The sequence below is a fragment of the Barbus barbus genome (genome assembly GCF_936440315.1).
Source record: "Barbus barbus genome assembly, chromosome: 17".
Taxonomy (NCBI): domain Eukaryota; kingdom Metazoa; phylum Chordata; class Actinopteri; order Cypriniformes; family Cyprinidae; genus Barbus; species Barbus barbus.
The window spans coordinates 13,127,954-13,154,546 of NC_136745.1; the positions used below are offsets into that span (position 1 = coordinate 13,127,954).

Sequence of the window (26,593 nt, forward strand, 5' to 3'; positions counted from 1 at the left end):
ATCTGAACACACCGGCTTTATTAGATCTGTAAGTTTACCTCATGCAACAACCACACAGACGGCACTTCATATACTATAGCAACATAATGTTAAAGGGATTGTCTACTAAAAAAAAAAAATCTGTCATTATTTACTCACCCTCACATTTCTAATCTGTATGACTTTCTTTCTTCTGTGGAACATAAAATATAAATTTTATACTCTCCATACAAACTCAGTGGGGTCAAATGTTTTTTGGACCCCGGAGTTCAAAATATATTTTGTCCTTAGAAAAGGTTACAGTGAGTAAATGATGAAAGAATTTTCATTTTGGGTGAACTGTCACTTTAAGTACAGTGCTGGGAAATGGTGTGACTCATATAAATGAATTATTTTATTAAATTGATTTGTTAAAATGAATTGGACTTCTCAATGCTTTATACAGATGAGAGAATGGACATTCATAGGCTGCTGTTTTGTCACACTAGACCAGTATATGTACAAAGTAGCAGGTTACTGGAAAAAGCAACACTATTTTTAAATCAGTTGAACTACAACCCGAATTTAAAAATGTTGGGACGTTTTTTAAAATTTGAATACAATGAAAACTAAAAGACTTTCAAAACACATGAGCCAATATTTTATTCATAATAGAACACAAAGAACATAACAAATGTTTGTTTATACGGATAAATTTTACACTTTTATCCACTAAATGAGCTCATTTAAAATTTGATGCCTGCTACAGGTCTCAAAAAATTTGACAAGGGCAACAAAGGGCTGAAAAAGCAAGAAATTTGGAAAGGATTCAGCTGGGAGAACATCTAGCAACTAATTAAGTTAATTGACTGTAGGTCTGTAACATGATTAGCTATAAAAGGGAGGTCTTAGAGGCTCTCCAATCTGTGAAAGTGAAAGTGCATAAAAAGATTGTGGAATACTTTAAAAACAACGTTCCTCAATGTCAAGTTGCAAAGGCTTTGCAAATCTCATCATCTATAGTGCATAACATCATCAAAATATTCAGAGAAACTGGAGAAATCTCTGTGCGTAAGGGACAAGGCCGAAGATATTTGTTGGATGCCTGTGGTCTTCGGGCCCTCAGACAACACTGCTTCACTCATCGGCATGATTCTGTCATTGACATTACTAAATGGGCCCAGGAATACTTCCAGAAACAACTGTCAGCAAACACAATCCAACGTGCCATCTGCAGATGCCAACTAAAGCTCTATCATGCAAAAAGGAAGCCATATGTAAACATGGTCCAGAAGCACCGTCGTGTCCTGTGGGCCAAGGCTCATTTAAAATTTAAAATGGAGTGTTTCAAATTGGAAACGTGTTTTATGGTCAGACGAGCCCAAATTTGACATTCTTGTTGGAATTCACGGACGTCATGTCCTCCGGGCTAAAGAGTAGGGAGACCTTCCAGCATGTTATCAGCGTTCAGTTCAAAAGCCAGCTTCTCTGATGGTATGGGGGTGCATACGTGCATACGGTATGGGCAGCTTGCATGTTTTGGAAGGCACTATGCTGAAAGGTATATAAAGGTTTTAGAGCAACATATGCTCCCCTCCAGACGACATCTATTTCAGAGAAGGCCTTGTGTATTTCAGCAGAACAATGCAAAACCACATACTGCAGCTATTACAACAGCATGGCTTCATAGTAGAAGAGTCCGGCTGCTGAATTGGCCTGCCTGCCTGCAGTCCAGAGATTTCACCTATAGAGAACATTTGGTGCATAATAAAAAAAAAATACATCAAAGTTGACCACAAACTCTTCAGCAGCTGGAGACCTATATCAGGCAAATTCCAACACCAAAACTCCAGAAACTCATAATGTCGATGCCCAGGGCCCTCATTTATAAAGCATGCATACGCTCAGATTTAATCTTAGAGTGTGCGTACGCTTAAATCCACGCCAAAGCTCATATTTGTAAAAACAGTCTTTGATGCAGAAAAGTGCTTAGCGTCACGTCAGGGTCTGAGCAGACGTACGCACTTTTTCTTGTTCGAGTACTGCAGGTTTTTGAAAACGTAAGCTGTTCTTGCAGCTCGCTGTTCTAACTTAAATAATTTGGATGATGACTGTGATCTACATGTTAATAATATATTAATTAGGAGTCATTTGCAAGGCAGAGAGCTGAAACCATTCATTTGCATGCAAGTTCAAGATCATTTGCAATTCATAGATTTCACATCTGAAAGATTTTATGAATCAAATGTACGCATATTCGAGAAATGATCGTAAGATCAGTTTTAGGATTGTTTCTGCGCAACATTTTATAAATGAGGCCCTAGACGTCTTCAAACTGTTTTGAAAAGAAGAGGAGATGCTACACCATGGTAAACATGCCCCCGTCCCAACTATTTTAAGACCTGTATCAAATTTGAAATGAACTCATTTTGTGCATAAAATTAAAAAAATTCTCAATTTAAACATTTGTAATGTTATCTATGTTCTATTGTGAATAAAATATTGGATCATGTGATTTGAAATTTAGTTTTCATTTTATTCAAATTTAAAAAACGTCCCAACATTTCCGGAATTTGGGTTGTATGCCACTAAAAATGTTGTTACGTTAATGTGACCCTACGTCCTTTTTTCCTGGACATATACTGCTCAGGATTTTTAAATTGCCTAAAATGTCAGACTTTTGGCTTTGCTTTCCTATTGTTTTCACTCTTGACTGAAAAGTAGTTTGTCCAATAGCATGCAGGCATCTTACACACAGGTAATCAACCAGTTGTGGCGTGTGACTAGGTGGGATCTACAGGGAATAGGCATACTGTACATATAATGGCATACAAATACACATACATGTTTGAGGACTGTAGAAAGCATGTCAAGAAGCCAAAACCCAGATATTTTAGCCAATTTAGATAACTTTATTTTATTTTATTGAATGTAATTGAATGGAAAACAGTTAATTTGTTTTCCCTTTGTTGTCATACTTGAGAGTGAGTAAAAGATGATAGAATTTTCATTTTTGGATGAACTATTCTATTAAATGGACTCATCTGAGAAAGACATTTAAAAAAGCCAGAGCTTGGTGAATCACTTTAAAGTGAATGTATTCTTTGACAAGCTGAAGACAAAGACAGCGCATTAAAGACAGCGCATTTCACTATTGATCAGAGATGCCTCTAAAATGTCAGCCCATTCTGCATGACGAACAGACATGCCTGCTTCTAGGAAAAAGAAATGGAGGGTTTAGAGGGCAAACGAAAGAGAGAGAATCAGTCTTGTGTCTACACTTCCTTCAATGTCCATGTCATTTTAACACCTATAAAATAACCTCGAGAGGGTCAATCCGGCATACACAGTCCTGGCTTAGATCAACTTGATTTCAGGACTGTAGTGTGTTTTGGAGAAGAAAGCCTATTTTTGTTTTTTTTGTTTTGGAAATGCTGAGCTCATATGGATGGCTGGCAGACAGGAGGACTTCTGGGACTCTTGTATAGACATCAAAGGGCGCCATTGTCCTTGAAACAACAGCTAGTGATATCAGTCGCATCCATACACTCCATCTCACAAATACATCTGACTACAGGCCAAACGCACTGGACCAAACTGACCCGTCCTGGAAAAAGAAGATGACATGGGATCCAAAAGGCAGAGTCCACATACAAGATTTAATTTAAACTTGGGAACAAACGAAGTTTGGAAAATGCTTAAGTGTATTTGATGCACCTGGTTTGTCTTGCATTAGATTGTCATATGAGTAAGACAGAAGGGGCGGACGGAGACAGACAGAGACATGGACAGATAGTGTGACTCCCATAAAATAATAATGGAAGCAAAATCAATTGCAATCAACCAATTCTGCAGGTGGACAATTCCAGAGTCATGCATGGCTACACATGGAAAGGTCAGAGACGTGAATGGAATTGCACACCAATATTCAAGCACGCTTCAACAATGAACGTCATTTACGTTTACATTTACATTTGTACGACAAAGCATTTACATTTACATTTACATCTCAGAAAGTGCATATCAGAGTACTCTATGGAAGAAAACATCAGAGGAGGGCCAAGCACCAGTGTTATTTGCTGTTATTGTAAGTCAGAGCAGTCAGTGGATGAGCAAAGCTAATGTAGGAATGTAATTAGCAACCCATTTGTGGCTAATGCACAGAGATAGCAGTGTAATAGCTCAAAATGGGGGCCGACATAGAGACCATCAGTCCCGTAATAACAGACAATTCAAAGGGGAGGTTAAAAGTGCCTCTCTTCCTTTACATTAACAGGTCAGTGGGCACTGGGCTTGATTTTTCTCTGGTGGTCTACTTAGAAAATAATGCAATTTTTGCCACACTTGCTAATGGTGGGTAAATCATTGAAGTAATTATAATACAGCTTTGACATCACAGGAATAAATTACATAAAGTAAATTGCATTTAAAATATATTAAAATAGTTATTCTAAAATGCAATAATATTTGACAATATTGCTATTATTTTTGATCAAGTACATGCAGCCTTGGTAAGAAAGAAGTTGTTACAAAAATAGAATAAAAGTTGTTACAAGACTGCAAATATTGTCATTGTGGATGGTTCATCTTATTCCCTTAATACTATTCCACATAATCTAGATATTAATTTTGATTTGACTAAATATACCAATATTTTCTGGAGAATCTGTGATAGCACTGTAAGATTTCTGAAGAATGATAATTTTTTCTTGTTTTCCTCTGTAAGCTGTCATCATGTTTGTGCAGCATTCGTAATGATTTATGTCACTATTACACCTCTGCCATTAATTATTTAAATGAGGTTTTGGCTCATTTTTAACATGAAGAAAAATCACCAAGTTGAATCAACATGTCAGAATCTATGAGCGATGAGACAAGGAGGTGGTTCTGGAATTGCATTCATAAAAGTAAACGGTGGCTTCATGGTGTTCAGAGTACAGAGACTGTTCCATCACAGGACATGATGTCACCATGGGCCATGTTCCAAGTTGAGTTTGTTTCATGCTGAGCTTTGTTAATGAGGGGGAAACCAAAATGATATGCTATAGGCTTCAGGGGTGAGACAGGGACAATGGTGGTACATGCTTAAAGCGGTTAATTACTAATGATTTCGATTAGGGAAGAAGGATGCTGGAATGCAATCAGGGTGAAGCTGATTAATTAGAATCTGCTCATTACACGATAAGATCTTAAAATAGATTATTTAACCAGGAATGGGGGTGTAAACCCAAAATCAAAGCTACATGCTTGTAGCTCCCACAGTGCTAGAGTCTCTCGTAATTCAAAATTTCCCATATTTTTAACTCTTCATCATGCTGCAAAAATGACTTAATGAGTTTAATTTGTTATTTTTTTACTGGTTTTCCAGTAAATATATTTAGAAATACATCCAACTAGACACATTTACTTGAGAAGCAACACTGCATAAGATATTAACACTTTTTTTTTCATGAGTATGTGTAGTGGCAGATTTTTGGACTTGTTCACACTTCAAACAAGTGAAAAAATCAGACAGTGCAGTTAGACAAAGTACATTTTTATTAAAGATACTGTAGTGCCACCAGTTTCCCATAATGCATTGTCGCTGGTTGAGGTACACCACTAGGTTTGTCAAAATGCTTGCAAAGAGAAATTTAATGAAACTGGTTTGAGGGTGTGTTCTTAGTAATGGTTCAAAATTGTGTGTGGTTACCATTGTTGGACTATATAGCACCAGATATAGCACTGGGTTGCCAGGTATATACATTATTGGATCCTCTTATGCTATACACAGTTAATAAAGATTTATTCCTGCATTAGATTCCTGCAAAATACTATGCTATGCTATGATGTCAATATGCTTTTAGTGAATGGTTTTGACATTTGCATTACATAACCAGCTCAATATGTATAGCTTTTCTGGCATAGTAAACTTGCTCGGTAGCTCACCTGGTACAGTACTGTTCTTGCTATGTGGACTGGCCGGATACAAATCTTGATAAAAGAGTTCAAAGACTTTACAAAGCAAGCTAAAATGTCATGAATACTCCAGCAAATTTGCTTTTGTCTCACGATTGCTTTTACATTATTGGTAAGATTTGGGTAGGTGGTATATATTTTCAGACACAACAGAGCTTTAGCATTTTAGCGCCACTCACCTGAAATTTCATTTTTGAACTGCGCAATGAATCCACAACAACCAACATTATAAAATATTGTCAGATTCACAATAATCTGTTTCAGATAAAATAAAAATAAAAAAAGATAACGCTTTTAATGCCACACAATATAAATTTAACTTAAATGGTTGCAAAAACGCACAAGAAGTAACATAATAAATCTTTGAAGAAATGTTTTTCAATAATCTCAGGTTGGTCTTTTGTATATTACTTGTAATGGTAGCAGCAGTAAAAAAAACTTATTAGTAATTAATGTTACAATATGGTGTCTGAAAATAAATATTAATATCTTATGTAGTGTTGTTTCTTAAGCCAATATAATTTATTGGAATTACAAAATACTAAAAAAGGGCCTATTTATGTCTAAATTCTTTTGAAATGAACAAAAATGGAACGCAAAGGAGAATTTGAATCACCGTTGGACATTTGAGCTCAACCACTGAAACTAAGCACAACACATGACCATCTTGGTGACTAAAAAGTGCATAAATATTTAATGACACAAACACTGAGGCATTTCATGATCGGTTGTCTTTTGCAAAACAACACTCTTTGACATTCTAGCGCTGCATTGTTTATGAATTCTCTTGGCACAGCAATTTGGGGTTGGTGCTGTGACAAAAAACAAAAAAACACAAAGCATTGTCTGAAACACCCTTAAGATTTCTAGAACTTTCTTGACAGATCTATTCGGACAAATAACACATGTATGCTAGTTTTATCACCAGTTGTCACGCTGGTGCCGTGGCTGTTGTGGGCTTTTGTTTGCGTTGTTTTAAGCCTACTTGTCATTGTACTGTTCGGCCCTAGGCTTTTAACACAAATGTGCAAACAATCCAAGTGGTTCTGGCACCAAATAAATCAACTTTCATGTTCATTCTTTCTTTAACATCTTGCACAGAAGCCTACCATGCCCATTCCATTTACCAGTCTCCCCTCAAGGATAAAAAGGTTAATCTTCCAAGTGAGCAGGTCCTGTCAGATGCATTACAGTAATGACGAATGTAATAGATCCAGACAATGGCAGCGTGTACACCGACTGCATCTCTACAACAACTTTGTGTGAGTCTTTGAGCAACGGCCAGAGGGTCAACACACTCACCGTATGGCTCATTGAGTGTTGAGTCAGATAACTCGAGGAGAGACTGAGCTTTCCAGGTCTATCGTGATGTAAATGCCATGTGTAAGGCTTCCAACGCTTAATGTGCCTGCAAGACTGAATGAAAGTGAGGATCTCCGGTTAAACGAGTCACAACAGGTTACTCTATGATCCCATAGGAAGTGTCATCTTTTATCATATATAAATCATTCAATACTATATTTTTTTTGGTTAACAACTGTTTATTGAATTTTATTCTGTGGACCAATAGTACAAAACAAAAAGCAGCTGTACAAATTTAGAACCCACCCCAACCCATCTCACCCCCTGGTAGACTTAAAAATAATAAAAAAAAAAAAGTAAATAAATAAAATAAATAAATTATAATTTAAAAATATATTAATTAATATTAATAGATAAACAAATAACAATAAATATTTTTTTACAAAGATCATTCAATACTATCTTAAGTACATTTCCTGGAAGACAGTGTCAGGCGGGTAATTCCTCAACTCTTGCTTCAGAAACAGACTCAGTGGTTCCAATTTGAACATCTATGGAAGCTTTCCACTGCACAAAAGGTTATTTAAGAACTGTTGACTTCTGTGTCATTACTGAAAAACCCCCCAAAAAAACTCTCTCTCTCTCTATATGTGTGTGTGTGTGTTTAGACCCTTTGCTAACCCCCACCTTAAAAAAATAAAGAAAAACTGTTGCCAGCTGCCAGAGAACTGCTTGCTCTGATGTTATAAATCTATAAAAGTTCTATGCATATGTATCATTATAAATGCTATTTTACAGAACTTATGCAAACGTTATGCAAATGTTGCTGCTGGGACTTTTATATTGTGATAATATACAGTAGATGATTTTTCCCAAATTTAAATATATATATATTTTTAACAGCATAAATTAGCAATGTCTTTAAAGAAAAATTACAGATAAAATGCTTGTCACAATTCATTTTAGCTCACTTAAAATTAATAAGCTATATTTTTTTTACCACTTTATGAACACATTTTACTGAAAATCGCACTATTTCTAGAAATAATTCCCAGGCGTTAAGTTAGCAAAGTAACCAAAGGTGTGGAGCCTAGCAAATTTTTTAAATTTTGAACATATTTTTTTAAATTGTCAACATTTACAACGGTTCATTAACAAATTTGGTCACAGCACACCAATTTTATTGTAAATAGTATAAAATGATCAGCCCCACTTAAGTGGCCTTAACTACTATGTACTTACATTTAAATTAATCATTTGGTACAATGCATTTATTTTGTACCTACATGTTTTTACATTGTACTTATATTTTAAAATACCTACATGCAATTACATCTGTAATTACATTTATAATTACACTGTTGACCCATCCCTTACACCTTGACCCACCTTAAACCTACACATACCACCAAACCTGTCCCTAACCTTACCTGTATTCAACCTCAATAGCAGTCCTGCTTTAAAATGTGTTTTGCAATACAATAATAACACAATAAGTACATTGTACTTACATCAAAAAAGTACATAGTAGTTAAGGCCACCTAATATAAAGTGTGATGAAATGATCAATCCAGAATCCTTATGAAGTCTGTATAGAGGCCCTTTTCTGTGTTGTTCTACATTATCTGATCCAGAAGAATAGCATCTATCTATTCTGTTCAAGGCGTTCAGGTATTCATCAATCTGAGGTGTCTGGAAATTACAGAAGGACAGGACCTTGACCTGATTATTTGCGTACCATCTGATTCAGAGCTATGCAGAGTCTCAATGAAGGTGTCATTTTGCAGCCGCTCTCCTCCGAGTCCATTAATCCAGTGTTAATATGACAGTTATAGTGTTTAGGGTTTTTTTGCTATCAGCCATCGAGGCCCCTGAAACCACAGCAACGCACAAACAACTCACAAGCATTTTGAGCCAAAAGTCCCCATGTTCTCCATTACAATGGTGAGAAGGGTTTAGTGTGTACTTTTCAAGACAGTACTGTATTTCTAATGTTTCATTGATGATGAGTTGTTTTTAGCACCTTGTGATGCACATTGTCATATTATGAAAGCCACTGAAAAGAGCAAGTGTTTATGTTGACTCGGCATTGAATCAATAGTATGAATCTGAATGGAAATTACACAATGGTGAAGCGCATTTCTCTCTATTAAAATTAGTCTCAAGCAGCCTAAATTACCTTCTGCCTTTTACCAAGCACCGTTAGCATAATGAAAATGCATCTTGATGACTTTTTGTCTAAACTCAAGTTTAGAGTGCTAAGGTTTTGGCATTAAAGTTTTTATTTTTTATTTTTGTTATAAATAAAGGTATAATGAAGTATGACAGTTTATGTTTTTGCCAGTGTACCTTCACATAGTGATTTGAACGGAATGTGTTCAAGTAGCCTACTGTTGCTATGGTTACTCCATCTGGCCAATACAACTTTTCTTAGCAAGCATCTATTTGACATTAAATAAAAATACTCTAGCAAATACTGTTGTTCAAATACTCAAGTTTTTTTGCATGTGTAATTTTTTTTTTTTAGCTTCATACACAAATGGGCACAATTCTTAATTGAGAACGCAGGTTATGCACAAGTTAATTTATTTTTAATTTCACATTTTATTGTACACTTTATTGTACATTGTTTTTTTAAGTAGGTGGCTGCAATCAATTTATTTTAGCTACAATCAAATAAATACATTTTGTTGAAAGTTAGTCAACTAAATTAGTTTATTTAAATGTAGCTAAAATAAATTGATTGCAACCACTTACCTTAATAAAATGTAGTAAATTCAATGAATAATTTTTTTCACTGTAAATGTGTAAATCTGAATGTGAATATATATTGAATAGTGATAGTATATCACTCTCTAAGGCCTGAGATCGATATATAAACTTCAAATCAAGATTTTATTGAATTTTTTTTCCATTCATTTTGAAAACTATTTGCTTGCAGTCAAATTTGTATTTCTCTTTTGTGTCCTGTTTGTTACCTGACTTAAAATTCACAAATTCATTCTTTTGATTAATTCTGAATGGTGCACAACCCTGTCTTGAAAACCTAATGAATATCACACACGGAAGGTGACATTTACAATTAGAAATTGGGGCAGAACAATAAAATGATGCAATGGAATATATAACAGGTGATATAAGCGACTCTCTCCACATTATGCACTAGTGTTATCTCAGTTCTCTATGTGTCAAGCTGTGCTGCAAGATGTACAGTGTACAAAATGTTCAAATGTTTGGACAGTTGGTGACCTGACAAATATTCAGAGTTGTTTCAAATGTCTTATTACTGAAAGTGAAGATTCTATAACCACTTGCCAAGCCTCTGAGGCATCAATGTTTTAAATATCAAGAAGTCCCCGATGTTAGTGACTGGACAAGGATATCGAAACAAAGAGAGCCAAGCAATATGTTGTAGGTTTTGATATATGCTGACTCATTCACCGTGACGACCTTCTTCTGGCTTGCCCAGGAATATCATTAGATATATCTTGCAGAGCCAGGCTGTTTATTTCTTCCAGCGTTCCAAGCTTCCGTTTGCTATTGCCTCGTTTGGCTCATCTTTCACAGAAAATGTTTTAGACAAGGACAGCAGCAATGGTACAGGAATACCCCAAAAGGCACAAGAGGGAGATCTTATTTTAACAGCTCTCCCCTTTTGTATTCAGACTTTAACTTTGTTCTCAAGGCTGTTAGGTTTTGAAGAGCAGTTTTGTGTTTTTTTTTACGTCAAAAACTTTGCTGCATACTTCGTTCCTTAGTTAGTCCACATTATTGGACGTGTCCTTGAAAAGATTAAGCAATTATTTACAACTGACATTTAAAAGTCACTATTCAATGAATTCTCTTCAAGAACACCAAACCAAAAATGCTAATGACTAATCCTGCAATACACAGATTTTTGTCAAATCAAACACCCTCTCAGCATGCTCTGCCCCCTAATACCACCTGCAACTGACTTGCATGTACCAAGTCATGGTTTAACTGCTGCAACATAATTCAAAACATCATGAAAACTGTAACGGGGCAAACAAGACGTAAGGCGTGCGGATCCATGTGCAAACTTTTATTTATAAACATAGTCAAGACACAGGCAAACAGATATGGCACGGGCAAGACACAAGAGAGATCCTAGGGCAAGCGTGAGTCGACGATCAGCAAAAAATATCCAATACGGCAAGGCAGAGAGATAATCCAGGTACACAAGCAATAATCCAAACGAGGTGCAAACAGAGTCCGAACGGTAAGGCAAAGGGTTAATCCAGGAAACACAGGCAGATATCAAAACACTAGAAAAGGCAAGGCTATAATCACTGAGAGAGCTCCTTAGAGTAGCTATCGCTAGGATATATGCAAACAATACTCGGCGATGACAGAGAGGAAGTCCAAGGCTTATAAAGCGTGTGTGATTGTGTGATCAGTGAAATCAGCTGTGTGTGTCGTCAGTGCAATGGATGGGAACTGTAGTCCAATGGTGAAGTGCCTGTAGTGTAGTGTAGTGCATGTCCATGTGGTGAGCGGGTGACCTCTGGTGGTGAACGAATGGAAGTTCATGGCCAGGATTCGTGACAAAAACAATAATCAATACATTAAAAAAAGGACATCAATCGTTAACAGTAATTATGACTTAAATGCGTTTAGAAGTTTTCTAGTTATAGTTAAAAAAAAAAGACTAGTTTTGAACATCATGAATTTTCGTGTTTTTTTTTTAGATAAAATATAGACAGAACACAGAATATATATAGAAATTGACAATATTGTGTTTAAAAACCTGTTTTTTTAACTACTGCATAAGATCAGTATCACATTTGCGATTGTACAGATATTCGGGAAAATAGCACTCTTGTTCATGTGATATTGCTAAACTATATCATATGATATAACTATAAGACAAAACCCATACAGGGGCATTTTCTGCCTTTATCAAAATTTTTAGGAGGATAATAACTGAATTCTAACAGGCTACATCACATCGTCCTGCATCGGCAGACTACAGGTCTGGGCCCGGGTAGGAACATTAGCTGCATTAAAAATTTCTGCAAATTAATTAGTTATATCAACAGCCCTAATATAAATATTAAGTTAAATCAAGTATATATATCGTATATTGCTGGATTAGCTGGTGGACCAACAAAGCCATGCAGTCAAGCTGGTGATACTGCACGTTCATTTCTGGTTAAACTAGATAAGAAGCCTTGTGGTGACCAGCTACCCTGTTCTTTTCAGCAAGCCAAACAGCACAGCTTCCCCTTAATGGTGTCGGCAAGATAAAGTGAGTCTAATCCTATGAATCGACAAATGACGTGACCTGCATGGAGCGCAATTGTCCTTGACCTTGGCTCATTGGCTCAACGCATGCTTCAATATGTCTCGCCAAATGGCTTTTTTTCAAGGCTGCTGGGAGAAAAAGATGAAAGAGGAGGGCAAATACCAAGCTGCTTAACCAACACTGCATTTGAATAATGTATTCTGATGAGACTCGCCCGAGAGCTTTTCGAGTGTCGCTCTGACCCGTCCGTAGCGTTCTCATGAGCGTCATGCTGGGAATGGGATTGTCCTCGAATGAGTTTTCATAGATCTCACGATTAACTGAATGCAAACAAATTCCGTCACACACAGGCAGAGGCTGGGAGGGACGTAGGCGAGCCCGAATTTGAATAATGATGTTGGTTATCTTGGAAATCAGAACGGCTGTGAGATCGATGGCTGACTTCTGGGAGTTACAGTGGAGGATGATATGTTTGCACAGAATAAGAAAAGGCATATTTAGACGGCTAATACTTTACAATGCCAAGTCAAGTGCCAGAGAACAACAGAAGAGAATTTGAGGGCTTCGATTTTTCTCATTTATAGCTCATGAAACATATCTCTCGGTCCAAGTATCAAGATGTGTTTCCAGTGCTTCTCCTAAAACCACTTAGAGGAAATAAAAAAGACAATTGTTGACATACAAAAGGAGAAAATAGCTTTAAAAACAGTTGGTCTTTGACCAATATAATAAGAAATATTTGAGCTTATATTGAAATCTCTGGATTTTGGCTTCAGAGGAAGTCTGAGCAAATTATGAGACTTTATTAACATCTTCTTCCTGCCTATTAGCAAATCAGGAGGACTACTTGGTGAACATTGTCACCTAATTAATATTCATAAGCCAGACTTACAAAGTTTATAATGCTTCCCTTCTCAAACCTCAAACAAGTAAAGAGATTACTTATTTTTGACTTGTTTTACAATACAAATCTCTAAAGACTTTTGTTCAGACTAAATGATTAAATTACTTAAAATATTAAGTCTTGTTTTCTGGAAAAAATAAATAAATAATCAGAATTGAGTAAGTTTATACTTAAAACAAGAAAAAATAATTATAAAGAAAAATAAACTCAATTCAAAAGGAAAACAATTTTGATCTCATTGCTAGCTACTTAATTTGCTCCACATTTAATACCATTGCTGAAACAATGTGTTTAATTGTTAACGTTTGTATGTGAATGTGTTTTGCCTGGATTCACAGAGAGCAGAAGCAAGAATGTAGTCTTTTTCCTTTAACATTATCACCCTGCTGTTGGTTTCTTGAGGGCTAAAGTAATTCTGTCCTAATGACAAATCATTGAGTCCGACCTTTCTCTGTGACCTTTATCTGTGTCAGTCAGTGGACCTTAAGCCCGACCTTATTCAACCTATTTTGAGATTTACCAGGCCCAGTAATGAGCTATCAGTCACTCTTACCTAATACTGACATGTGACAAGCAGAGCTAGTGTAATGTAGCAGTTAACTTAACCGAAACTCCTTCTCTGATAAAAAAAAAGCAATTTCCCCAGTACAAATTTTCATTATTTAGAAACCACAGGTTAACAATACATACTATTATGATCTACGGTAAAAAATACAAGCCAGAAATGAGAAAGGACAGAGCTCAGCAGTGAAAACAACAGCATGGCCTCCAGTCATGAGGAAAATATGATTTTAGCAAATGGCAATCAGAAGCAGAGAATTGTACTGGCACTACTGCTGCTATAGCATGCAAACCTGCGTAAAATTACACTTAAAAGTAAACATTTAAACTCAATGAAAGGAAAAAAGATCATAAACGAGAACTCTTTGATTGCTCAAATAAGTAATAGCTGTGTCCCAATTCAGAGATTGCATCCTTTGAAGGCTGCATTCGAAGACTGAATGTGTCACAGCTGCACGATGAAGGCTATTCCATTTTGAAAGCTCTTTCAAATGCGGTCTCGAAATTCATCCTTTGTTTCCCAGGCCATGAAGGATACAATAAATGGATCCTTAGTGGCTTAGACTATCTGAAGATTCATTACACACCAGTGATGACAGGATGTTTTTTTTTTTGAGAGAGAGAAAATGCTAGATTACATTTCTAAATGTAAGTATTGGGTTTCAGTACTTTAGTACTAAAGAAAAAACAACAACACATTTTTGACTTATCTTACTAAGATGCTATTTTATAGATCACTTTTTATTATGTACATATATGGACCATAAATTTCCTTCGAAGATGTGGCCTTTGAAGTTTGCAAGTATAATTTTATACTTTATTAACTTTTTTAAATGTCTCCTCCAGGAGCTTTAGAAGAAGCATTTGAGATGAACTTACCTCAAACATAACTGAAAGCTCAAGCAATTCTAATGAGCTGTGAAGCAATAAAACTATACTTTTGATGGCCCTACGATGTACGTGCTGCTTTGTTTTTGCTTAAATGTATTGAATTAATGAAAAATGAACACACCAGTAGTTTTATTTGAGCATAGTTGAAGTACAGAGTGACATTAGAGCCTGTCGCTGTGCTTTTAACACCACCCTGTTGGTTGCCCCTGTTGCCTTTTAGAATAAAACAACCTAATTAAAAGCTACTGTAAAATATAATGGAGATATATTTTTACAGCGTATATGTGCATGTACAAAAGATGTACTGTACTGCAGATGAAGTGCAGGCACACAGTGCAATGCACAGGTATGTGTTAATTTGCACATCTGAATCGATTCTCACAGTGTGTTAGGTGACGGCGCACCACACTAGAAGATGCAATCACACATGAACACTCACACTACAGTGCACACAACACAAACGAATGCTGTTTTGATATTTCCAAACTCGCCTTAGCACTCTTTGAAAAGATATCATATTAACACTTTACCAGTGGTGGAAATAAGAAGTCTGAAAAGAAAGTTTAAAAACCAATTTAAACACTCCAGACTTCAAAATCTTAATGCCAATTAGCCGGCCCAAAGAAAAGTCCTAATTGCTTGAGACAAGGACAATTAAGAAAGCACACAATGCAAACATGCAGCATGCAATTTGTAAGTGAGTCCGGACCAGTTGCTGGTTAGTTGAATGCTAATGTGTAAATGTTTTAGAGTAGGTGTTAATAAACAGCTCCATCTCCGTGACCCTGCCAGAGAAGCGTTTTTAATTGGCTGCCGAATCCACAATTAGGGGCATGTGTAGCTGCACCTGATATGCAAATGAAATGAGACTTATCTCATTATAGTTCATTTGCATAGGCTTCTTTAAATTATAGAGTTAATAGGTGAGTTAGATACCTTAACTACAAAGAGTAGGCTGGCTTATTATAATTTGTATTTATTTATTTATTTATTTATTTTTTCAAATTCTTGTTTTGTTCACAAGTGTGGAGAAACATCAAAATGCTCTCAGAAGATGTGAAACATGTTGCTATCTACAAAATTATCAAAGCTCTTTTAATACTATATTTATATATACTTTAATTTAATGTAAAATGCACATAACATTCAGTGCCAACGCTCATTTATCAGAGACTTATATCATCTGTTCAGTGGTATTTATAGCTACATTTAGGTATAGTTAGGTAATGAACACAAGCAAGTGTTACATTTACAATTAATTATTTAGCATTTTATCATTATCAAACAAGGAAAAACAAGTGTGCAGACTTTCTTCTTAAAATCCTATCTATCTATCTATCCATCCATCCATCCATCCATCAGCCCAATTTATGCTTTTGGATTAGGTGCTTTTTGTCTGTTTCTTCAGTTAAACCCTTAAAGCAGTGCTTTGTTTGACTGCCATATAAATTTTAATGACTGCCATATAAATTTTAATAAGAAAAAAATAGTCTCATGAAAATGTTCAAGGTCACAAATGACAGAAACATGAAAGAAAACAGCATAATTTCACAGCTCCACAAGCATTTGGCGTATCCAAGGCAACATATTGACATCCTACATGCTTTAGTAAATAATAATGTGGGTGCCATCTCATAATGTTCTCTATTTTTATTTATTTATTTTATTTTATTTTATTTTATTTTTTAAAGAAATGTGGGTCTTTCTTTGGCATTTGCAAAGTCGGCCAATATGTTTTTAGGTGATGAATTACATTAGTTCCTAAACATCAATGTGTTGGATCCATTCTTACAATCTCCTTGTGAGAGAAGCAATTGAATTTCAAGACCTAGAGACTCTAGAATGTTAGTTTTCTTTTCTTCTTCTCCCCATTAATCTTGTTCTGCACACTTTTCAGGGCTTATATCCTCCATCATTTATCTGAGCAGACCAGCAAAAATGGAAAACTATTTTTAACCCTTTGAATTTAAAGATAATCACCTATGAAATATTCCCTCATTCCTTCAGACACCAGAACAGAGGACACTAGGCAGGAGGTGTCATTGAGATGCTTGGTAATTGGTATGCAAGGTTACCAGACTAGACTCTATTACACAAGTTCGTCATAGACCCTTGAAAGAATCTTCAAAGCTACAAGAACATAAGCTCTTCTGATCAGGCTTCCATTACAGAGACAAAGTAACGTCCCTGAATCCTTCAGCTGAAGATTAAATATCCTACGGACTCCAGTCCCCAAAAGCAATCCTCTCTCTCCAGTTCCTTCCTTCTCATTTCCCTATACTGAGCCTTCATGCATGACACGGCATCTGTGGTGAAGGGCAATCATTGGGCTACGATGGCAGCACTTTGTATTTCGTTCGAATAATTCTTTAGCCCCAGGTTAAGATTTTGTGGAGTGGGTTCTGTTTGTTTCTCAGTACTGAGGGACGAGGTGCTCTTGCCTTCCTGCCATAACTCTATACCCAGTAAGATGAAAGTAATAGAGTGAGAGAGAGGCAGCTGCAGTCGTACACGATTTCTGGCAACCCACCAAGATCAGCATGCTGAGCTGCCCAGGACTGCAGTACTAAAGGTGGAGGATCTGCACGAGAGAAGAGAGGCTGCAAATATGCTTTAGAAGAAGAGAAAGTTAGTGACACCTTGAAGCGAATTCAGATGGCATTGAAAGAACGACCGACAGACAGACAGACAGATAAAAATAGCAACAAAACATATTTCTGAGATCCTTTTCATTCTATTTCCCTATACAGATTGTCATGTATCATGAATAAACGGCCACAATGGCTGCTAAACTCCTGCAGATAGACAGCAAGCTATAAAATGTCCCAGACCGGTGATGGACCAGTCCAGCCCTGCACAATCAGTCCCATTTCCTGGCCCTTCACACGCTGGTTAGGGAAGATAATGGCAGAGAATGGGTGATAAAAGGCTTTCGTGATAGCACGCCTGACACCTTCTCCTATCTATTCTTGGGAGATTTAGAAGATACACCTCACTTCCTTTAACACAGTCCCAAAGAAAAAAAAATCCACCTCTCATTAGAGCATGGAATACTGGCCAAATCCTTCCATTTTGGCTCCAGGCTTTTGCACAGTTCTTAGTTTACTCGACCTCTCCCGAAAGAGACATATATCACACCGGTGAAGCTGATTGCTCACTGCTCTTCTCTTTTTGGTTTCCTCAATACTGGGAATTAGGAGGGTATACTATATAGTAAGCAAAACAAAGGGAAGAGAAACTGTCCCACAGAATCTGCTAGAATTAAGGAGCACATGAAACTTTTTATGATCAAAGACATCATTATTTTGGAGTTACGGAGACAATCAAGGACAGAGCGCTAAGTTTAAAAAAAAAATCTGTTTTCAAAGTTTCATAAAGTTAATTGGATTTTTTTCAAGGTTGAAGCACCTTCACCATAAATCATCATTTAATTGGGATGGATTAAATACGTCACATGAGACACGTGATTACCGGTAACATATGGAGAGTAGTAGAGAGGTCGTGCCCTCTCTGCTGTGTGGCACTGTGGAAGAGACAGTATTTGTGGGTGTCCCATGTAGTATCTGATCTGTCAGTGGACATTAATGTCCTCGCAGGGAGGAGCGTGTGCCGCTGGGCTCTCGCAGTTTAGCAGGTGCGAGATAAAGACAGATGGAGCAAGAAAGGAACACAGAGTCCTTGGGTTTGCGCTCTCTCCATGTGCCCAGTTCTCCACGTGGGACTTGGTCCCCCCTCTCACAGTCCTTCAGTGTGCAGATGACCTTCACACACGCAGGCACAAATACACACATGCACAGAGAGAAAAATAACCTTGAAAAGTGTAGTGGGATACATTCATGCGCAATAAGAGTAGAAAACACAATATATGATTATTTTTGAGGAAAGTTCAGTGAGAAAATTGGTTTGATTACTTGAGTAGGAATGTCTATTTTTGAATAATTTAGTGAATTAAAAACTTGACACATAAAAGGTACTCTACTGTAAACCATATTTTCTCTGTCAAAAGATATGATTTTTCATAACAAATAAATATACCTCTTATAACATACGTTTTAGCACTTTATTAACACTTAAGGCTAAAAATAATAATCTTCAAAAAATAATCACCAGTCACTGGTAAAAAATCTTTAATAACATTTACATTTAGTTAATGTTACATTACTTACACTTAGTCATTTAGCAGATGCTTTTATCCAAAGCGACTTACAAAGTTTTATCCAAAGCGACTTACAAAGTTTTATCCAAAGCGACTTTCAAAGATAATTGTGACATTTTCTCGTAATTTTCAAATGTTCAAAATTGTGAAATGTAAACTCAGAATTGTGTTATGTCCTTCAATTCTGAGAAAAAAACAAAACAAAAAAACCCCAAAAAAACCCATCAGAATCGTGAGATATAAACTCTGATTCTGAATGGAACAGATAGATAGATCTGTCACAATCAGTCCCATTTCCTGGCCCTTTACATGCTGGTAAGGGAAGATAATATGTAGCTGCACAAATATATCTACTGTGGTATAAACGGTTTAGCAAATTCTCTGCCAGCTGACACATTTCAACTATCACACGACACATATCGCACGGCCCTATGGTTATGTTTTCCTTTTCTACGCAGGCACTCGGGTAAAGAGTGGCACATTTTGTTCTCATCTACCCACACTTCCTCTCACAGTAAGGACACATAGACACACACTGACAACTACACAAAGGTATGAGGATATGCCACCTGTCAAGTATGCCATCTCCATCACTTTTTCCATTACAACAGACAGATACTTACGCAAACACACTCTTTTTATGTAACACAGTCCATTTCCAGCCCATGTGACTGTACCATTTTCCAAATTCAAGCATCACTTTGGCATCTTTCAGTGCCTCCCAGCCGACAGACGTTCAATGACACATAGAGGAGACCCTTGAACAGTGTAGCTTTAGCATGGTTAGCTGCTTGTTATGAAGAGATCTACTTCAGGGACTCTAGTCTGGTCTGCATGAGCGGCTGAGCAGTAGATAGTGCTATGCTGCACAGAGACGCCGTAAAGAGTTTGTGTGTCCCGCGGCGACTTTGTCATGATCAGATGAGCTAATTAGCCTCAGGAGCGCAGATTAACAGCGCGTGCTGCAGAGGAGCTGAGACAAGAGCCAGTGCCAAGCCAGTGAAAACAGCGCTAATTAAAAACAGACAATGAAAAACACTAGAGTTCAAACAGGAGATCAGAGCGACGGCTTTCGCCTGTGATCTTCAAAAACTTTGGGGAAAAAATGGTTAATATTAATTGGACTGGAAGTTGAGTGGATGTAGTTATGTATGTTTGAAATGTATGCATGTTTTTCCTTCAAAATTCTTTGGTTAGAGCATATGGTCCAAGCAAGGTTATAATCAGTTTTCGAGTTTATTATGAGTATTTTAAATTTTTATTTAGATTTAGAAGTACATTCCCAATGGATATAATCAAGTCACACTCGAAGATAATACACACAAAACACTCGAACGAGTTGTCTTCAACCAGCTCTCACGGTTTCTTTCACAGTACAACAAACTGGATGCTAAACAGTCAGGTTTCAGGAGTGGCCATTCAACAGAGACTGCGCTACTCTCAGTCACTGAAGCCCTGCGAATTGCAAAGGCCGATTCCAAATCATCAGTCCTTATTCTGCTGGATCTTTCTGCTGCTTTTGACACTGTCAATCATCAGATTCTCCTGTCTACCCTCTCATCACTGGGCATCACTGGGATTCCTCTCCGCTGGTTTGAATCCTGTCTCACCGGTAGATCTTTCAGGGTGGCCTGGGGAGGGGAGGTATCCAAAGCACATCAACTGGTCACTGGAGTTCCTCAGGGATCGGTTCTTGGATCCCTCCTCTTCTCCACATACACTACATCGCTGGGTCCCATCATACATGCACATGGCTTCTCCTATCATTGCTACGCCGATGACACACAGCTGTATCTCTCTTTTCAACCAGATGACCCAACGGTAGCTGCACGGATCTCAGGCTGCCTGGCGGACATCTCGGCATGGATGAAAGAACATCACCTACAGCTCAACCTGGCAAAGACGGATCTTCTGGTCTTCCCTGCCACTCTGACTCTACGGCATGACTTCACGATTCAGTTAGGCTCATCAATGATTACCCCATCAACTTCGGTCAGAAATCTTGGTGTAATCTTTGATGACCAGCTGACTTTCAAAGAGCACATTGCAAAGACTGCTCGATCCTGCAGGTTTGCACTACACAACATCAGAAAGATCAGGCCCTTTCTGACAAAGCATGCTGCACAACTTATTGTCCAGGCCCTTGTCGTTTCTAGACTGGACTACTGCAATGCTCTTCTGGCTGGTCTGCCATCAAACACAATCAAACCTCTACAAATGATTCAGAATGCAGCGGCACGACTGATCTTCAACGAGCCCAAAAGAACGCATGTTAGACCTCTCTTCATCTCCTTGCATTGGCTACCAGTGGCAGCTCTCATCAAGTTCAAGACACTGATGCTTGCATACAGAACTACCACAGGCTCAGCACCCTCCTACTTCCACTCACTATTACAAACCTACATCCCCTCCAGAAGTCTGAGATCTGCTAGTGAGCGACGCCTTGTGGTACCATCACAGAGAGGCTCAAAATCACTAGATCTCCCAAAATCACCAGAACATTCTCGTTCACCATTCCTGGCTGGTGGAATAATCTTCCCACCCCTATCCGGAATGCAGGATCCCTGTCAATCTTCAAGCAACAACTGAAAACTCATCTCTTTCGGCAGTACTTGACTTCATCCTAAACTTTAAAAAAAAAAAAAAAAAAAAACTCACTCTTTCCCTCTATCTTTCTCTCCCTCCCTTACTAGCTTGTATTTATTTGAACAATGAGTGAGACTTGGTGTTACGAGCACTTCCTCTGTCTGATTGCCTCTTCAAGATCAATCGCTTTTTGTATTCCCCGATTGTAAGTCGCTTTGGATAAAAGCGTCTGCCAAATGACTGAATGTAAATGTAAATGTAAGTCTTAAAGGCCCATCACACCAAAAATTATGACTATAAAGATAATAATATCAATAAATACTGTATATTAGGATCCACTCCAACAACTGAGGATGGATTCTGTGGAAGCCCATTTCTGCCATGGGATTAAATAAATAAATGTAATTTCAACATTTTATCTTCTAATTTTATCTTGCAATTCAGAGAAAAAATTGTGAGATATAAACAAACAATTCAGAGAAAAAAGATCAGAAAAAAAAAAAAAAAAATCTAAAGATATTTACATCTCAAAGGTTTGAAAGTTTGAAAAAAAAATTTTTTTCATAAAATTCTGACATTACATTTTGGAATTCTGTTTTTGTTTCCACAATCGAATAAAGAATTAAAAAGGTAATTACTAAGAATGAACTTTTCTTCTTAGAATTGTAAGAAAAAAGTCTGAATTGTGAGATAAAATGTCGCAATTACCTATATATTTTTTTTATCCCATGATGGAGACAAGCTTCTATAAAATTATGACTTGCTGTCAATGATTTATTGTTCATCAGCTGGAAGAAAATCTTTCTGAAAGTGACTCGTATCTCTGTGTCATTAGTGTTACTGTATAGTCATGGCATGGACTTCACTATTATCACAGAATGAGAATGATTATAAAAACTTTATAGTTATAGTTATCATCTTTGGTGTGAATGAGCCTTTACTCTGGAGTTTTTACCTGTTGAATATCCTCTTCCATTTAGAAATGTCACATTACAAAAGTAAAGTGCGCAAAATGGTTACACATACTGATTTAAATGCCAAACTCTCTTAAAAAGATCAAATATTTATAATATAACCACAGAATTTGTAAAAAATGTCTTTGGTTTGGTCCATTTAAGTGAGTGCCATGCAAAATTCAAACCACAAATATCATGTATTCTCTCCTACACTGCAATGATACAGCATTCTGAGCGATTCAAAAGAGCAATTTTCGAAGCAAAATATACTTTGCAGTGAAGCACTATTTGTACTTTCAAGACGTTCACCTACTGCAGCCGAAGATATTCTCTGTGAACACACAGCTATTCTCATTTCAAAACTTGAGTTTGCTAAAGCTGTTCTGTACAGGGATATACTCTGCACTTGACTGGTAATTCACGATGACAGCTCTCTATAGAATCTCTCGGTTTCAGCAAGTTTTTCGGTTATGTCAGCTAATCTTTTCCATGGATGCCCTAGTGGGTAGTTTCAGTTCAGTCACCACAGAGTCAGTTTTCATAGGTTGATCCAACCCTAAAATTAAAACCCCAAATCAACTGTTCTGAAATCAGTGGATTTTAAAGATGGAGACAAGTGTTTCCTCTCATTTTCCCATTTTGCACAGACTCATTCTGTCTTCTCAGAAGTCAATTTGAGAGCAGTAGCAAGCCTACAGTCCTTATGGGCATGCTTTGTTCAAGCTCATAAAGTTGTACAATTCTGCCACTTACTGACCTATTGATTGTGCTAAAGCTGAATGGCTGGCTCCAGTGTGATACGAGTACAGATAATTGTTTCATTTCGTTGGAATTACAGAAAGACTGAAGTGAGTCACACTGTAATGTCAGTCAGTTTGTGATATAAATGTATGTTCTGACCTCACATCATGCAGCTAAATTTAAATTCAACCAATGCCATTTACAGTACATTTTACTTTCAAAAACAGGATATTCTGAGAACAAAACGTAGGGCTGAACTTGAATTCATCAAAAATGAATTGAAAAAAAAAGTGGAGATGGTGTCAGACTGAAAGTGAATTTGCAGTTGATTATGGAGTCTTTTTGACCGAAAAACCTACCTGAAAAGGGTTAGCATGTGCTGTTAGCCCTGTTTTGGCCTTGTTAAAAATAAATTAAATAAATAAATAAAAATAAAAGGTTAATTTGTTAACAGCAAGTTAAAGTGCCTTACTATACACAGAATGGTACAAATTTTGGAAATAAAAATGAATAGTCATCATATAATTTTTACAGAGAAAAACCATAAACTAACATTCCAACAATCTTATATTTGATGGTATTCTATTTAAAGAATTATGTTTCTTGATAGTTTTTGTTTTTAATTATGTACATTTCGTTTTTTTGTTACATCTTTTGTTGTTACATTAATGCTTACTGCTAAATTTTAGTGTCACGTGATGAACTAATTGTGTCTCTTTTATTATGTACTGTATTATTGCATCAGTACATCATTATATATAAAGTATATTAGTATAAAATAAATGGTATTACTTTAGATGGAATATTAGCACTATATCAGTAAAACATACTTTTATATTGTAACAAAAAGCAGATGACTGTATGCTCAACAACCTTCTCCAGAGTAAAGATAAGCTTGGTGAACGAATAGCCCAGGTTGATGAAAGAGAAGAGAATCGTCAGATCTGAAGGCTGAAGTCTTTACACATCTCTTCTGTCAGAGAGACCCAGCCCTCATTAAAATCAATTGCTAGAGAGCAGTAAATGCGAGACCATGTGTCACGCAGGTTGAACGCAGACCTCATGGACCGGTGGAATGGCAGTGTTCCGCCCTCAACTGCTGATCCAGGGAGAACAAAACTCCTGGACTGAAAACAGAACCCTTCATGCATTTACATGCCGTTCTGTCTCCCAGCACAAACTGACGTGACATGAATATATATTGCATGAACTTGGATAACTTCTGTTCTGCTATGTCAGCCTTCTACAGTATCTCAGACACTAAGGTGGCAGTGGGACAAAAAGTATGGTGTTGAATGTGGCTAGATTTGTACTATTATTTGAGCATTACTGACCACAAGATTGGTGATACAAAAAATTATTGGAAATGAAAGTGTGTTTACAGCCTGACACAACTGCATTTTCTCTATGTTACATCAATAGAATGTCACCTACAGTGTATGTATTTATATTTTGTATATATGTATTTTAGGGTTAAGGGAAATGTCCATTAACTTAACGAATAATGTCCTGGCAGAAAATTACCAGTACTTTTTCTGTTTCTTCTATGGATTTTTTTTCTTCTTACACTGTAGAGCATGGCATTAGCAATGGCACAGTAATGGGTATAAAAAAAAATGTGTAACATAAATGGAATTTTAGTTGCTTCAGATGTAGTGGTAAAATCTGTTTTAAAATCGAACCTCTTACAAGTATCATCAGATCTTATTACATTTGACAGACACTTTTATCTGGTTTCTGCAGGTTTTATAAAGGTATGTCTTGTATAAGCAATGCTTCAAGGTTTGAAAATATAACTTCCAACAGATCTCCATTACTTTTTCATTCATTTTACAAAAAAAAAAAAAAAAGCATGAAGCTTGAATAGCTCTGCTACGGAAATAACTTTTACTGTATTTCTGTTCATACCGCAAAAAAAGGGATGATCTTTATCAGTATTTTGGTTGCTTTCAAGTGCAAACGTCTAAAGATTCTTAAATCAAGATATATTTACTTGAGAGGCAAAATGGCATAATAATAAAAAGTATAAAATAAGAAGTCTTGGTTTATGAGAAATTTATCAAAGACCTGTTTATGATTAAAACAAGAACAAATATCTGCCAGTGGGCTCAGAAAAAATCTACTTAATTCAAAGGGTAAACAAGTTTTCATTACCCATTGACAAAAGTTTGTTCTTGTTTTAAGCATGACTACAGTTCATTTTGTACAATTTTATGACTTCATGACCTCAAATTTGTTCAAAATTTCATATGTTTGCAATTTGCATCTCAAGTATCTTTAGAAGATAGTATACATTATAAAAAATCTGTTATACTTTACATTTGTTAGTCGCTTTGGGAAAAATAATCTGCTAAATTAATATGTACATTAAGTGGCACAATGCAAAGTTGTTAACATTGAAACATTATAATTAATGCATATGCAGATTTTTTTTTTCTAAACTTAAACGCAATATCATGACAGTGAATATTCATCTTATGCAAAATCAATGCATTATTTCCATTATTTCCCCTGATTTAATGGTATATTCAGTGTCAGTGTCTATATTAGGATCATATTAGCTGGCTGCTCTTGAAGGGATACTGAATGTGTGATTTTAAGCACTTGTCTTTTGCTAAATTCCAATTACTCCCTCATTAGCTATAGTAAGCCTGACACAGCCTAACACTGTGTTGCAATTATACGGTTTGACCAATCAGTGGAGAGTTACACGACGTCTCACATAGTCACACCGCGGAGCGCTAACAAGCGGTATGATGACTGATGAATGTGAGCTGTGGATGCAATCAGAACTTATTATCTGCTTTGTCAAAATCCTGTATTCTCATGGCCCTAATAGAGTCCTTTTGTTATAACGATCTGACCCATTGTCCTTTTCTTGGCGGCTGTCTTACTTGCATGTCTTGCCGACAAAGAGAGCAGTCGTCATTGAGAGTATTTTTAAAAGAAACTGGCAGACAGTGAGAACTAATTTATCAGCTTTTCAGTTCACCTTGTGTTAGAGGTTATCCTCCAAATGTCTTTGGAAGTCCCATTTTGTGACCGGTATGCAGTCCGTGATTTCCTGTTCCTCTCCTTTTTTTTTCTCAAAGGGGCGACCAAGGACATGGGGAAAATGCTGGGGGGCGAGGAGGAGAAGGACCCTGATGCCGACAGAAAGGAGGAAGAAAGACAGGAAGCCCTCAGGCAACAGGAGGAGGAGAGGAAGGCAAAGTATGCAAAAATGGAATCGGAGAGGGAATCGATGCGACAGGGCATCAGGGACAAGGTAAATGTACCGTGAAATAATTTCTCACTGTTATGAGGTGTCAAAA

The 26,593-nt window shown here is 36.8% G+C and overlaps 1 protein-coding gene across 1 annotated transcript in view; it reads left to right on the plus strand.

Annotated features, from left to right (window-relative positions):
- The window catches only part of LOC306883008 (complexin-1-like), a gene marked incomplete at both ends in the record, with an annotated part of 59,128 nt that overhangs the window by 25,944 nt on the left and 6,591 nt on the right, over window positions 1-26,593 (plus strand). The window contains one exon of the mRNA XM_079438056.1: window positions 26,372-26,547. Coding sequence (XP_079294182.1) covers window positions 26,372-26,547 — 176 coding nt within the window. The remainder of the gene's footprint in view (window positions 1-26,371; window positions 26,548-26,593) is intronic.